Genomic DNA, 17,995 nt, shown 5'->3' on the forward strand with positions numbered 1-17,995 from the left:
TTGTTTTTCCTTTTTATACATTATTTTTATTTTAAATTGGTGCTAAATAAAGTGTATTATTATTATTATTATTATTATATCCGTTTCAGTAAACTGCGTCTACAATGCTACCATCTTATCTCTGAAATGAAGGGTGTCATAGCCGATGTTTCAGTGTTACCTTTACAATAATGTCCAGGCATCAATTTTAATGGATTTCTAAATAATTAATAATTAAAATTTACAAATACGGCAATAAAACACACGGACGACTACACAAGAAACATTACATTTAGTTAAATTTTCCACCATTTCAAAGATGTCTAACAACGGTTCATGTTTTTAAATTATAAATATAATAAATATAAGTGTGATAAATATGAACTTCAAATATTATTAAATCCTTCAGTCATTTGTTTGTAAATAAATGAATACACGTATGAAAAAAATAAAATAAAATGGGTGCAAGGTTATATTTAACGTAAATAACCTGAGTATTCGGGAATATTTTAGAGCTTTATGTAGCTCATCTTCAAAATTATTGCTTATGCTATATTTGCATTAATTAAAACAAGAATATAGCACAATTTCACCTCCGTGTAAGGGCGGGCTAGATCGAGGCCCACACGGGGTAAATTTAATGTGTTTCAACATGATTTGATAGAGCCCTTGCCAATTTTTCAGGTCGATTGACAATTAACTTCGCAGGCGCGTACAGATTTCATATTCCGAAAGGTTTTGGGTCGAAATTGACCTCGTGTTGTTGACGTGTATTACTTAAATGTAAAATACATTTTAAGATCATTATATCAGTATGTTACTGTACAGATAAGTATCATATGCATGATTTTTAATATAACCATTTTGATACATTATAAAGAATTAATATAACTATTAAGAAGCCCATTTCATATATTCATTTTAACACAATACAGTAAATACTATGTAAAATATGTAAAAATAAATTCAGTTGCAAAGCACATACTGAAACTGTGAACAAAAACGAAATTTCGAAACAGTAAGGCTTTATTTTCTGATCAATATAAAAAAAATCATATATATCGACATTCCAAAACAAGTATATTTTTTGACCAAAAACGATTCAAAACATATTTTGCGTCAAGTTCCTTTCAACCCGGTCATGATTCCAGGAATTAAATAATAAAATAGCGAACACAAATGGTTAATACATCATCCTGGTATCATTACACCAGTCTGGCGGCGCCACGCGCGCGTTTCGCCGCGAACGATTCGCACGCGTCTGTTTAATTTACTCATCCACATTTTTTACAATCAATAAAACAAATGCAGCGCGAAATAAAAGCGATTACACAATACACGCGAGTCGATAAACTTAATTTATTACTATTTATTGTACGCCGCTCCGCGCGCGAATGTACTAGCAGACCTTTGCATTGGCCCGCCGCCAACACATATGGTAGGGTTGTCGACAGTACGAAATTCTATAGTGTGAGAAGGATAATTGCTATATATGGAAATCAGTTTGTACAGCCTTTGTATTATTATGGATATTTAGTTAAAAGCTAATGAAGTTCGAATATATCGTTAAAAGTTTATTTTATAATTGACAACCCTAGCCAAGACGTACACCAGCCTCTATTTTATTGATACAATCCGACTTGTAATGTGAGGTGAGATACTGACTGTATACGATTTACTATAAAAATCACTATGATACTATGTATTGATATAATCCAAATTTACATATTTTTTAGAGAAATGTATCTATCTATAATCTATATGTCAATTTATAATTTTGTTTGTAATGTTTTCACACAAAAACTGCTAGACTGATTTAAAAAATTGTTTCACCACTAGAAAGCATCATCTTCACTGAGTGACGTAAGTTATATATGATCGACGGATGAAGCTGTGACGAAAAGCTAGTATTGAATAAAGATATTTCTTGTGATCAAGCGCTGACGTACCGACAGATCTTGTTTTAAAAATAATTTTCACAGAAACAAATATAAATGTGAACAAAATTTAACATTATCCGTTTTTCACTCGTCAATATTAATAAATATACAAGTATAATGTATATTAACGGCATGAGTTGACCCAAAAAGCGATGAAAAGATATATTTAGCTGGGACAGTTTTAAAAAACAAGTACATTGCTCACAAGCAATCACGCCTCAAGTGAAAAACTACGAAAAAAAAGATATGACCATAAAAAACGAATACCTTTCGATACCCTTTGTCCAAATATCCTACTGATTTGGACTACTGGCAAATATTAGCGCACGATTTTTAAGAATATAGTGCCCCCACTTGGTTATTTCTAGCATTTCCCAAAAATTTTCCATCTCATCTCAGCCCACATGGACTCAGCATAGAAGTGCCCATAAAACCAGCATTGTACACAGCTAAAAATAAAAATTACGACAGCCTAGAGGCTCCACTCGGCGCGCGTCACTTCGCCGCACAAAACACGAATAAAAACTATTGTAGGCGCTTCTGTTAAGCGCTCTAACAATGCAGTAAGAGCTAATCTGCGCTTGGTTATCATCGTAGCTTCCAGGTAAAAAATAACTTTCAGGAAGAACGCACTAGATTTAGGAGAGCATAAGGTTGCTACAGAGTTTCTTGCCGGCCCTTCTCTGTAGAAACTGCTTTCCGAACCGGTGGTAATTGGTAAAACTATTACATGACAATTCCAAATTGCTTCTGAAGAAGTCTAATTGAATAAATAAATGTTTGAGTATGATTCTTTTAAGCTAACTTATTAATCAGTTTTTTAATATTATTTTATACTTAAGTGCTTTATTTATATAATTTTGTAAATTATAAGCGAATAACTTTATTGTAAATTCTTGCCTATGATAAAAATAAAAGCATTCATCTTGGTTTTAAGACACATAATTAATCGGCCAATTGTAGCCTTTAGTTTTCAACCGACTTTAAAAATGGAAAAGGTTGTAAATTCGACTGAATATGTATTTTTGTTTGTTACCTCGTAACTTTTTACCGGGTGAGCCGGCTTTTATGATTCTTATTTGAAGGTGCCTGCCATGTGGTCGCATATAAATTTGGTCTAGATTTGACAATGAGATGATTATTTTTTTACTGACTGTAAGCGCTACAACAGCCCATGAACATTTGCAGGGACGTAACGTCGTTTGCTGACCTTACGTTTCTACAAATACATAGATAGCTTGATATTCCTCGGGGAATTACATGTAAATTTTTGAATAAGTATTATGAGTTAATACATCTTTCAATTATCCGGGTGAAGTTGACGGAAGATCTTATTAACCCTTCTATAAATTTAATTTAAATGACAACTTTCTCCAACACACTCCTGACGCACACAGTTTCCACGCGCGGAAACCAAAAGCGCGCGCTGCACTCACAATTGGGGCACAAAAATAAACCAGCCAAATTGCGAGGAATGCAGTCGATATTGTGTTATCAGGCTGGCCGCGGGCCAAGCGGTCAAGGTCGCGTTACTCACCGCCACCCTTGCGCAGTCGGGTAGCGGTGCGTCCGCAATAAGCTCCTTGCACGATTGCTGGATCAAGCAGCCAATATCGTGGGATAGTCACTATATGGAATACTATTTTAAAGGTGCCAATATATGAACAATGTGACTTTCTTATGCGGGCAAAACACGTATACCATAATGTACTACTGGTATCGGATACCAAATGATCTCTGATGTATATATTTCGAACCCATTCCGTCAATTTCGATAACACGATTGATCACCAATTCTCAGGATTTTCATTATTAGATCAGAAGATTTTCAGTTTCTCATCATCCATCTAAGCATTTTCAAACTATACCTATATGTTTTAAATGGACTGATCACTACATAAGCTTTCAAAAACGAGAGTTTCCTTGCTATTCCTTGATGCTTGTAATAGAAACATGCATGATGTAAGCTTCTGAAATTACAAGCACATAAAACATATATCTTCCTTTCCTTCATCAATATAATCCGTCTACCAAAACATTTTCCACCTAAATCTTTTCCTATCAACGAAATCCAAGCAACACATCTCCAACTCCAGCACGTAGTGCACATCTGGCGCACATTACCGACAACTCAATTAGCGACTACGCGACGATGGAAACTGCTAGCGACACGTGGGTCGCGTCGTGTGTTCGGCTCCGGAGACGGGCGCGGAATCCCGGAAGCGGAGTGTCCTTCGTGTGACTTCTGATGATGTTAGCACGTGTCGCGCTTGGGCAGTGGACAAACGCACTTTAAACATTTCTCAATTATACTCGTAGAACAATAGTCAGTCCCATAGAAATAGCTACTGGATTACGAAAGTGGATAAAACTTAATAAAAGTACACTTAGTTAAATATAAAATAGTCTGAATATATTATTAACTCCAGTAAATTTAATTATATTTTGAAACTTTCAAGAAGCTTTCTCTGCCTTACTTCAAGAGAATTTATTTTAAAATATCTAAAAAATTTAAGGTTACTATATCCTTTCCGTTAAAAACTCTGTAAATATACAGATTATGGCCTTAAATAACATTTGAGCTTACATTAGCGATGAATGAATCCCACACGAACAAACCTCACCGTAGCAGTGTCAAAAGCTATAAGAGAGTTTAGAAAGAACTGAAATTCAGAACGTGGCATACCGCGGTAACAGCTCGTGATTTTATAACACTCGTTTTAGCGCTTACCCTCATTATTATTGTACGAGGCGTCTAGACGCGACTCAGCCTTTAGGGCGTCTGTGCACCGAGATTTCTTGAGGATATTCCCAACCAGTAGGTTGTTGCGTAGGACATTATGTGTATAAGAAGTTATTAGAAAAAACAAAACAAATCATGATAATGACATTAATAAAGGTGTAAAGCGCTATATCAGTGTTTCTCCAACAACGCTTTAATTAAATATATTTTAAGTAAGATGCTGTCTGTGTAACATAAAAAAATAAAGTACACGAAATTTCAATCACATTTCATTATCATTGTAAACAACTATTGTAAAATATATATGATTTTAATGTACGTGCGGCAGCGGGTAACAATTTTTCATTAAGTACATAAATCAGAATATTTATGAGGTGTTATATTTTTCCTTTTTTAAAAAAAAAAATTACACCACAGGGTCACCACCTAACTGCACTAAGCGCTTCAAACTTCCAACAAGTCAAAAGGATTAAGAGTAAATAAAGTGAACTATGGGAAAAAACGTTTGTATGAAGATTACGGAATTATGACCTACAATATATGAAAAACATTACTTTTTTTTGTATTCTAACCAAAAGCTTCATGCAGTCGATACATATCTTTCTCCATACATTGAAATTCTGGAACATATCTGAGAATATTCTAACCCCTACTAATTTGACTGCTACTACTAAGTAAATTTAATTATTCGTATAAAAACATCTTAGGAGGCATACATTTCAAACTAACTTTTAATAGTATTTAGAACATTTCATTTTCTACGAAAATGTCACCTAGGCTTCATCAATGTGGTGCTGCCTACTTCAAGAAACTATTGGTACAAAAATGTGCATTCCGCGTAATTTCTGTGAACTCTTACTGCGCTAGTGGGGTCTCTAGCAGGCCTACAATACGCACTTGCATCACGAGCGCTGCACCAATAAACCGATTACGCTAATTAAATCTAAATGCAGCGCTGCAGCGCTGCGGAGGACCCGCGGCCGGGGTGAGCGGGAAGGGGACTGAAATAGTGCCGGTAGATCGATACCGGAACCGACTTCTATTACCGGACAGTTGGGCAATGCCACTTAGCGTAGCGTCAACAAATAGGGACGCATGCATGGTCTAAAAATAATAATTCTCTTTGAGAAACTATTATAGAGTACTTTCCGAACTACGATGAGCTCGACGCAAACAGTGTGCAAAACACTAACTATCTGTATTTCCTACATATGTCCTCATCAATCTCAACCAATCTCCATCATTTCAGTAGTCACAACTCCCAATCAATTTAAAAAACTTGAACCAATCAACCTTACACACATCAACTTATTTGTTGACGCTCCCGGAATTCCCCATACACGCGACGCGAGCCGATATCCATTCCCAATAAGCCCGCCAGCCGCTTGCCTCATTTCTCGCACGCTAATGCACCGTATGGGAAAAATATTTATTGTAATACTTCACGTGGCACATCCATCATGACTTTATTGCGGCATGTGTAAAGCTCGATTGTATTCTAACTATTGGGAGCATTAGAGATTTGGCGATGAGTCCATACTAATAATAATAAATATGCAAGTGGGTTAATATATACGTTAATTTATAAGTTTTAAGACGTCTTTATTAATACCCTCATTTCATAATATTGATACTTGCACTACACGAAAAACAACGGGCCAGAAACACGCGCGACTAGAAAAACCAAAACTTTTCCATCGACTAACACACATTGTACATCAGATAAACACTCAGGCCGTGATAGTCATCCTTTGAACCCCACTCCGCGAACCCCCCGGGCTGGATAACCCCTCGCAGACACCCCGGCGCCTCGGGGGTTCCTTTCTGCTCTAACCATGGTCGTTTTGTTACGTGTGCTCTATTTTGTTGCGACAAAACGACCGCTTTGTAAGGAAATGCTATGGAACGCAGTTTGTGCGTTTACTCTATGATCACGCATTCACTTTTCATATTACTGAATCCGGAAATCAAGTATACCAAAGCAGACGCCGAAAGGCAGTTTCCCATATCAAATCCTTCTAAAAAACCAACACAGTATCAAACTTATTCTCACAAGTTATTTAGCAAAGATACCTACATCTGCGTCTTCAACAAAAAAAAAAGCCTCTTATACACAAATATTTGTATTCCCCTCAAGCCACAACGAATCTCAACAAAAACAAAAGTATAACATCTCAAGAGCGGTCCCCGCGTCCCCCGGGACCTTGACCCCATACCCCGCTGTTCTATTGGCCCATTGCGGAGACGTGACGACACAGAACTACCGACGATGACGCCAGGGTGGAATCGTATCAATCGTATCAGCTAGACAATAGGGCCCTACAAAACCCGAGTAAGAGAGTTCAATCGTACATCGATCTATTTCTTCGTGTGCTCTGTACTCAATATTTTTTAAAGATAACTGATCTTTTTAAAACCACAATTCCCGGTTAAGCAACTAAAAATATATAAAATCAGCCAATAACACTCATGAAAATACAAACATTAACTGGTATTGGAGTAGTATATAAATACATACTTTGATTGTTCACCGCGCTATTCTACGCACTATATATTTTTTTACAGTAACGTTTAATTCAATAATCCCTTAACATATCAACACAAGAAATTTAGATTTAAAAGTTACTTATCATTATCAAAACACATGCTATATTAAGTGCTAAACTTCACTACACTGCTAGGTCCTTTCTTACGTTTCCAACACGGCCAAACACGCCATTTCAGTTAGTTAATTTTACACATATACATAATTATAAGTTTCGAATATTAGCTTCTTTTAGAGACCTTAAACATGGGAATATAATTTTCAATATCATTCGAAAGTGACACATCTTGGGCCCCATAGTACGTAATCCTGCCCTTGCCAACCAAAATACGGTTCGTTTACTAGCAAATAGGACACTTCAGACCACTTAATTGTTTTCATTGTTTGGGAAATAGTCAAGTGTTCTGCTGGAACTTAGAAATGAGCTTCGTCTATTGTTATGCATTAGTGTTCATATATATTATACTTTTATCGTTTATTGTCTTCGAATTTCAATACAACACTAGTAGGCAATATTTATATACGATATTGCTATGAAGTAGATAATTTGAATATATATGTTTTGAAAAAACCTTCGCTAGCGCGATTCACACCGCCTCCCTTCCGAACAGCGTCCATCGATTTGACGTCATCGTGAAATGGTTGATAAAAATACAATAAACTACAGCACGTAGGAGCCGTGGGTGGCGATATCGCATCCTGCTTGATACAGCGCCTGTACAATGACACTACCCTGAACATGTCGATATAAATAAACTGGAGTAATTGGACATTGATTATTCTTTTTAAAAATATTTCATTCCTGAATATTCGGATGGTATTATATATTGCAAATATAATAACTACTAAATTATAGAAACATTATAGTTGCTTTAAAAGCATGTAATATAATGTTTCTTTCAGGTAAATACAGTGTTTTGTTAAACATAAACATAGACAGACATTCTTACATTTGGCACCAGAAAACAATATAGATAAAATTGAATACGGAACAGAACAAAAATATAAAATGATGCCAAAACGGCACCAACATGTGTTGCAAGATTTAGAAATAACGTACAAAACAAAAACACGAAAAAGCCCTGTCCACACCAGAGCCAAACCACACTCTAAATTGTACTAAAAACATCCGTACAGACTTATATATTTCCAAACATTTCACTATCCCGCACTCTTACATTATCCGCGATATATTGTACCACGAACACGATTCATAATAGACTAAGTGGATGCATAACCAAGGGATAATATTCACGATATAATATGCACTTGTGCGGCATCTGTACGGGCGGGGGTGGCTTCGGGCTCTCCAGCAGAACCCTTTCTTTCACACTCCACTGTCTTCATAGGATAATACAATATGTGGTTTGAGACGTTTTGAGCTATTAGATGAGATTTCAAATCTTTATTTCTCTCTTCTATAAATAACGAAGTGTGGAATATCCTGGATTAGTTTTTATAAATGTATAGCTGAATTTCCTAAAATACTTTATATATAGGATTTTGGACGGTTCGAGGTAAATGTGTATGTGATAACTGGAAGTGAAAACATATAGTTGAATAAACTACACTTCCATATGAATCCAATAATGAAGGGAAAATCAAATTTAATTGATTCTTATGGAATGTGTTTCTGTGCAATGGGTATATTTAACTTAAAATCACTTCGTCCCTTGACGACCTGCGCCCAAAAAACACAATAAAACTTTATCGACGCGATGTATAACAAAGAACACGGGTAAATATTTATCAACAAACTCGATACCTTCGCAGCGGAAAAAAAACACATCGTAGGTACATAAAAATCAATTTGTTTTGAATATAATGTCGTTCAAACAGACGTCAGGCGAGTGACGCAAGGCGCGAGGCAAACATCGCAAAAACGCGATCAGTCTCGCACTTCGGAGCAGCCATTAGCCTCGCGAGCAGCAGCACAAACACTGCTAAATGTACACTTGTTAATGATCTATTTCAAACATTCTATTCTCTACAACACTGCATTATCTATTTAAAAGTCTTCTGTGTGGAATGTACAAGTCGCACGTCAATCATTCCCAAAATACATATGTATTTAAAACGAGACGTAAACATGTATATGATAAATACTGTAATAGTGGAATAGGCTACATAAATATACATAAATGCAGCATAACAATCTAGCTTAATCAATCATTATATTTCAGCTATACGTATTAAAATATTTATGCTATTGCAAACATCGAAAAATATAGTTATCATTTTGTATTTTTATAATATACAAATACCGTATCAGTAACTTAAAAAAAAATTAAACTATATTATTTCAAGACTAATCGAAATCGCCACGCCACGTCAAAAATGTGACAAATATCGCGCACCCCGCTCCCGCTTTCGCTAAGCGCTTCTACCAGCACGTTCCGCCGCCTCGTCTTACCCCCGTGCCCTTGACACGACCGCACCCGTCCACTAACATCATTAAACTAATAGAAAGCGCGGCGTAGCACCGCTTTATAACGGCGTTTATGGGGGTAGTTGTAAAAAAGCGCTGGTAAATTTGTGTAACAACTAGTAATTGGCCGTTTCATTGCTTGTTCTCGATATAAAACTAACGTTTTCACATTTTATGTGTACAAATCTTTACAAGTACACAGGCTACGAAACAGTTAGTTTTAGTAAGGTAGTTGTTTGTGTTTTTTAAATATTGTGGTTTTACTGTATAGTTACAGATTTTAAGAAGCATTGTTTTTACGCATATAAATCAAATACAGGGATATATATAATACTAATAAACAAACAACACAAACAAACAAGCAATAAACAAACGGTTTCCGGTCAAAGTCAGAGGTACTTTTTGTTACTTAACTCATTTCCAAAACAGAGATAGCATTAGATTCTACCACTGTCCTAACATACAGTATTACAGTAAAAATTGTATAGCATCGATGAGAAATTTTGAAAGAATAGAAAAAATTTGATCACGAGGCAGGATTCGAACCTGCTTTTCTTGCCTAACCGTAGCAACGCCAAGCCTCTCGGCCACCCGTGATCCTGCCACAGTAATCGAATTTCTTCTACTCTTTCGGTTTCATGTGCCTAAGGGGCACCCCACGCCATCTATTGAGATGATTAAGAACCATCACAACCAATACGAAACATTATTTCAATGATTACAATATTGTATCGATGGAACGCGGCCTTTCTTAAATTTAATTTTTAGTTTTATAGCATTGAAATGCTTTATAAATGAGAAATTTTGAAAGAATAGAAAAAAATTGATTACGAGGCAGGATTCGAACCTGCGTTTCTTGCCTAACCGTAGCAACGCCTAGCCTCTCGGCCACCCGTGATCCTGCCGCAGTAATCGAATTTCTTCAACTCTTTCGGTTTCATGTGCCTAAGGGGCACCCCATTTCAATGCTATAAAACTAAAAATTAAATTGTATAGCATCGTCAATTATATATATATTTTAAGAAGAGATTCTCCCGGTAAGAGCAATATTCTGAAATATATTGAAAAATTAAAAATACAGATTTTTAAGATCTCTCTTAAGTATTGTTATAAGTCAATACAACTGTTTTAATTTATGTAACAGCAAGCAAGGAAAATATAGGCGACTTGATCTCTCACAGCGCTCGCAACACTAGTATTTTCGCAAGTGATTCGCCTGCCACTGACAAGCTTTGAACGTGAACCGTAGGTTAAAATCCGATCTAACGTTTAAGTTGAATGAAATACCTCTCAACGTCTACAAACATACATGAACCCTGAACTATAATCCACATAAATAACATGTCGGCCGAGCCGCGTGTATGTCACCGCCTCATAACAATAGAAACCCTATAAATATCTACTTACTACTCAGTTTGATTGGAGCAATCGTTTAACAACGTAATATATTTAACTTCTCTTTGTTTATACAATATCTAGAAAATAGTTACTTTATCATTTTATTTTGCTTATCAATCTATACTAATATTATAAAGTTGAAGAGTTTGTTTTGTTTATTTGAACGCACTTATCTCAGGAACTACTGGTCGGATTTGAAAAATTCTTTTAGTATTAGATAGCTCATTTATTGAGGAAGGCTATAGGCTATATATGATACATAAAAGGGCGAAGCCGGAGCGGACCGCTTGTAAGAAATATTAGAAGTGGTTATTATTAAACCACAATATCATATATTTATTTCTAAACTGTCTTTAAATTGGCTTCAAACTCAATCGAAAGTTTTAAGGTAGCAAGGCCAAAAAAAACAGTCAATTTGGGAACCTGGAGGTTTTTAAAGTCAGTTATAGAGATTATTGGGGGTGGTAAATGTTATAACTGTGTAATATGACGATTGAATAAATGTTTGAGTTTGAGTAATATTCCGACCTAAAACAAGAGGGACATCCATTACTAACAAACACAGAATAGACGTTTCACAAAACATTCCACATCACTTATTCATTAAAACTAGTGTCTATACAAACTAAAAATAAAACATGTTCTGCCTTCCGGACGTCAATGCCTCGGTCGCGAGTCACAGAGCGCGTGAGTAATGCGCTAATTATAATAGCAGCTGTAGCCTCTGCGTGCTCTACTCTGTGGCCTGTAGCGGGTGCGATCGCAGTGCTTACATGTAAGCTTTCATTTCACTACTGTAATACCTATCCTATATAAAGATTATCTTAAAATTGAACGTGATGTGAGATTATATACGTACACATATGTATAATATCCTACTTATATCCTACTAATATTATAAATGCGAAAGTTTGTAAGGATGTGTGCGTGTTTGTTGCTCTTTCACGCAAAAAGTATTAAACCGATTGTAATGAAATTTGGTACGTAGACAGCTGGACAACTGGAATAACATATAGGCAACTTTTTATCCCGATATTCCTACTGGATACGGACTTACGCGGGTGAAACCGTGGGGCGCAGCTAGGATATCTATATGTATGTTAATTATTTACGTCTTTTAATGTCACGATTATAAAATTGCCTCCAAGGAACTCGCACCGTCCATATTATCGAAATTTGATTTAGCTACGAAATAGTCCGGTAAGTAACTTAAATTAAAATCAAACTGAATATAATTAAAACAACAGCTACTTCTTCCACCAAACATCATTCCACTACATTGCTACGGTTTGGCAAGAAACGCAGGTTCGAATCCTGCCTCGTGATCAAATTTTTTCTATTCTTTCAAAATTTCTCATCATTCCACTAATTGACTAGCTACAATCCTACTTCATACCAAACCTATCTACTGCCTCAAACACTTGTATTCTGTGGATCTTAACTGTCATCTTTTCTTTTGCCAAAACTGAGCTTAAAAACAAATATCGTCAACGCATATCACTCGTCGAGGTCATAAATAACATGGCGCTCGCAATTTCGGCGCCCACTCGTCTCCCCCGAGCGGCTCGCGAGCAAGAATTGATCCTTAACAGGCCTCCAACTTGCGAACCAATTCACAAGTAATTTCTTCAGGACGCACTTGGAATATTGTTTCGTCTTATGAACGGTATTTGAATACTAATTTTGTATTTTTAAATACATATTGAAAGGAAGAAATGGACGGAGAGGAGAGACGCGGACACTCAAACAGAATTAAGATTTTTTTTACACGGATAATACAATAACTAACGAATATACAAAACGAAAATGCATATTAAATTGTTGATAAGGGCTATGCTTATTTTTAGTAATTTCAAATGTAAAATAGTTCAAATTCAAGTTGCAGCGAAACTGAGTAAGCTTACGATAGCTTAGCAAGATAAAATCAAATAGAATTTATCAATCGGAAATGGTACTGAAGGTGTAAGCCAATTTCCCTACTTAGATACTGTTTAAAATCAACTAGGCAAACCAAGAGTTTATATGGAAGAAATCATATCGAGATTCAATAGTTTCGAATGTATATTGAACAGTCAAACATATTTTTTATACGATAGATCTATGACTATTAAACATACATCTCAATTGAAACAGTTTCATGGTTGAAATCATTTTTCAAAATAAATTCATCTTTATATAAATAAAATTAAATACTTTAATACTTAATAATTACACAGCAGAATAAAAAGATTTAGCAAATGGAACCGTTTCCTGCGACATCGGCTACACATTTCCTGTTTATATTCGATCTATAAATCACTCAGGTTAAGCTAGAACTGTAAGTTACGTCTCCACCGAATATATTTGCTTCCCTCTGTCAGTTGATATTTCGAGAACGGAGCGCAACCCGTAATTCATAATAATACGTAGTTTATTTGAGAAAGTGTTCTCTGAAAACACTTATAAGTTATTATTGGTCATAAATACATTTTCCAACTTCATATTAATAGCAATTTATATAGCAATTAATTAATCTGTTTTGTTTTCATATCGCGTCTACCTGTGATATTAGTCAGAGGTTATTTATTTGGAAATAAAATATTTACACTGTGACCAATGCAGTGTCATATCAAAATGAGCCTAAGCACACAGGCGTATGGTATATTTCACCCTGCACCCAGTTTTACCGTCAGCCATCGATTGCACTATAGCGGAGATTCCTAGCTAATGATAAAACAGACCCTTTTGCACCCAATGCAATTTATCGATAGAAATTTACAACTCTTTCTATGTTATTTACTAACGTGCTGCAAACAAATGTTTATTGTATTCATAACAACGACAGACATCATTATACAGTTATTTAAACATTAGCTGCCCGCCCCCGGGTACACATGTATTTTACGTATATATCTCTATATAGACATACAAACTTAATACCACCGTGTAAAAAAGAGAAACCTTACAATTATTCAAAACATCATTAAAGTATGCGCAATGTTTTCAGAAACCATCTTATTTTTAAGTTTCTGTTTACGGCCTTTCTTTACATAATATCAAAATTCTGAAACGAATCCGCAAGACTACCGCTGCATATTACTAATTATTTGGATTTCTTCAATGAAAAAAATATTTGCAGTCATTAACCAATACATAATATAAACTAATAAATAAACACATTTCCACTGAAATCGAACCACAATTCCAACCTTAACGATCATACCTAGGCCCTGTAACACATCACTGCACGCACACACGTACACGTCACACGGTAAACAACAAAACAAAAAAAAACAAACAAACAAACAAACAACAGACCGTGGAGGCGTCCGGTCGGCGCGCTCTCGACGCGTCAACTATGTAACTGAAAGGCCGAAACTTTCAGCGGAGCTTCTGCGTGTTCCATTCACTATTTACGATCAAACTTTACGCGCTGCACTACTGTCCCTTATTGCAAACTTACTGTTAAAACTTACGTAATAATAGAATCTACGTAATGATACAAGTAAAAAACCTCTTATGTATGTATAGTAATCGAATATTTTGACATATCATGCCGTTGTTTTTAACCAACTACGAGATAAAGGAGGTTATCAATCGTTTGTATGTAATATTGTCAGAATTGGTTGTGTTGACGCTCACACTTTGGGGATAAGAATTGATTTAATCAATGCGCTGCGCCCCGCGGTTTCAGCCGCGTAAGTACGTATCCCGTAGGAATATCGGGATAAAAATTTGCCTATGTGTTATTCCAATTGTCCAGCTGTCTGCGTACCAAATTTCATTGCAATCGGTTCAGCAGTTTTGGCGTGAAAGAGTAGCAAACAAACACACTCACAACCTTGTAAACTTTCGCATTTATAATATTCGTAGGAGGATAGAAAGTAGGATAGGATAGGATGAAGTAACATAATTAGAGATATAATAAGTTTAAATTTATTGTTCTTGTAAAATAACTGAAAAAAATCATTCACAGTGTGTTTCCTAATGTTAAATTACCTAATCAAAAGCTTTACATTGCTTCATTTGTAACCGTGAAATGAATACAGTCATTTTGAAGCCAACATTGATTAGTTCTTAATTCAGAGTGTAATGGCAAAATAATAACGGGAACTAAAATAAACGTTGGATATTTCAAAAACGAAATATTCACGATTGGAAAATTAATTTTGCACGATATTGCTCGGGAAATTAACAACAATTTTCAGCAATTTAATACGAGATTTATTAGCAAAAAGCTCAATGATCGATCGGACCGTATCGTGCCGACCGTATAGTGTAAGCCCCGTCACGTATTGTCGCAGTGTCACGTAGAGTGTCACGCAGCATCAATGAGTGAATTTGTTTCGATTGCTTTTTTAATTGACCTTAACATTTTTTTCAATTTGATAATACCAAATATTTAAAGTTGTTTTGATCTAATCCTTCTGACTTAGATTTAGCATTAGCTATCAAGGAGAAAAACTGCTTCGCCGCCTCCTAGATCCTATCCGTTGGATTTAAAAAGTCGGGGATTCGAGTCTAGGAAGAGTGTGCAAGTAATAAATTGAATTTGAAGGTGGAGGAAAACATCATAAGAAAATTAGCATAACCAGAATAAAAGTTCGAGAACTGCAAACTCGCTCTTGGCCAGCTAGGCTGATTAAATGATCCCAATGATTGACAGTGTAAGCAGATAATTATTATGGTGACTAGATTATGACCTTGGATGTTATATTAGGAAAAATTTCGTATGATTATACCTCTATACGAAATTTAGGACCTAGATGTAGGGCTACGTTGCTAGCGTCGGAGGGATAATCTGATCATCAGTCTGACTAAAGTGGTGGTGGTCGGTGGTCACGGCACCGAACCGTTATGATATCGAAACTATGACCTCAAACATACGTAACCTCATCAAATACTTTTTTATTCCTCCTCGGTGTACCTCAACTCTTTCAGTGCAACGATCTTTAATTTAATTTCGTCATTATAGTTTGTTTGAAATCCTAATTCCTACTAATATTTTAAATACGAAAGTTTGTAAAGATGGGTGTATGTTTCTTACTTTTTCACGCAAAAACTACTGAACCGATTGCAATGAAATTTGGTACGTAGATTGCTGGACCACTGGAATAATATATTGGCAACTTTTTATCCCGATATTCCTACGGGATACTGACTTGCGCGGGTGAAACCGCGGGGTGCAGCTAGTATCTTTATACTTTCGTTCTATGTTCCTACGTTTTCATAATTTCTACGTAAACGTCCATAACTCTGTCCCTTAAATACCACACTCTCCCGTTTCCACTTTAAATACATTTTTTTCCCCTTTTTTCTGCTTCTACCTTTCAGATCCACACACACAAAACGGCCACAGCATCACAAGGCATACAATACATTCCAATCTTGCAGCAAACCGCTGACGGACCGTCGCCGGGCGGCGGTCGGACAATTAAAAACCTATTTATATCGACGAGTGACCAGTGTACGGTGACCCTTACACTGGAGAGGGCATTTCACTGCATTATGTTTTATTTCAGTGAAATAGGGTTCGTAATTTTGAATGTGATCAGTACTAATATTATAAATAGGAAAGAAACTCTGTCTCTTTTTCACGCCACCAACCACTGAACCGATTTGAATGAAATTTGGTGCGGGGAAACTATGGACTGTCATTATTTCCTTTGGCTGGGCGGGCGGACTCGCGGCCAGCAGCAATATTTTTACGGTTTATTCTGGTAAAAAAGTTACAATCGCTGCCGATTCATCAATACCCGTACAATGGTTTTCAGATTAAAAAGTAACAAACATACATTCTAACAAAGTTTCGCATTTATAATATTAGTAGGATAGAATTAGTGAGATTTTCAAAAATATTTTTAGATTTAGAAGAACGATAGTTAAAACTGCTGTAACCACATATACTTATACACATATACTATTACAGTTTCGAAATTAAGTAGTAAGAAATACTCCAAGTCAAATTGAGAAATATCTCAGCTCATTTCCTTAATATAATAACTCTCAATATAACATATATATCATGACACACTTCAGCTAAAAAAATTACCTCGTTATAAAAAATCAAAGAAGGGAAAATGAGCAGGACAGCAAAAGAGCAACAATAAAACAATTCACAAGGATTTTCGCCTGCTCTAAAATACCTATAGAAACAAATAAACCAAACCAACCGAAACGAATTTCCGAAATACTTTCATCATCCGTCCCTCCAATAGCTATGAAAAATGCTCAAAAATAAATACATATTAAAAAAGCACTACACTGACCTTGATTCGGTATCGGCGTGAGGGTCTGGTCCCAGTTCGGTTCGTCTTCCATTTTGCGGAAACTCCTTTCCACTGGTGACAGAAACACGTTTATGAATATAAAAAAAAAATACAGGTAATTTCCTGCTCTTCTCGGTTATTAAACGTTTGTATGTGGGAGTCGAGCACGCCTCGGCACGAATTCGGTCAGCTCGCACCGGGGAAGTACCATACCTCCACAGAACACCGACATGAAATGGCATACTCTGCTGTGTTTCGTTCGGTGGGTGGGGGAGCCGTAGGACCACTTCTCTTTCCTCACCCTTTCCATATCTCTGACCCCTTCAAGCGAGCAGCGCATTCTTAGGCACTATCTCTGCGAATGTTCATGGGCAGTGGTGATCGCTTACCATCTGGCGAACTACCAGCTCAGTTGCCTGTTGCCTGTTATAAAAAAAAACTGTTTTCCAAACCGCTGGTAAATGATATTTATGTCTTTGGCTTAAGTTTGCAAGTATTACTTAATTTATCGAATAATATATATTTAGTAACCTTAACTTTAATAGTCAATAACGTTGAGGAATTTTTTAATTTTTTTTTGTATATAGAACTTTAAACACAAAGACGGTTATCCACAGATAAACATAAGAACTAACACTCAAGTTAAACAATCAAAAACATATCTCTAAAATAAGACAGCTATTTTCCACATTCTTATACGCTGATGTAATTATT

General features: G+C 35.9%; 1 protein-coding gene across 5 annotated transcripts in view; it reads right to left on the bottom strand.

Moving 5' to 3' along the window:
* The window catches only part of LOC119836103 (rho guanine nucleotide exchange factor 11), a 148,480-nt gene that overhangs the window by 80,120 nt on the left and 50,365 nt on the right, over nucleotides 1-17,995 (bottom strand). For all 5 annotated transcript variants that reach the window (XM_038361350.1, XM_038361349.1, XM_038361347.1 and 2 more), the window contains exon 19: nucleotides 17,282-17,353. In XM_038361350.1, coding sequence (XP_038217278.1) covers nucleotides 17,282-17,353 — 72 coding nt within the window. The remainder of the gene's footprint in view (nucleotides 1-17,281; nucleotides 17,354-17,995) is intronic.

The sequence above is a fragment of the Zerene cesonia genome, chromosome 22, assembly GCF_012273895.1.
Source record: "Zerene cesonia ecotype Mississippi chromosome 22, Zerene_cesonia_1.1, whole genome shotgun sequence".
Classification (NCBI taxonomy): Eukaryota; Metazoa; Arthropoda; class Insecta; order Lepidoptera; family Pieridae; genus Zerene; species Zerene cesonia.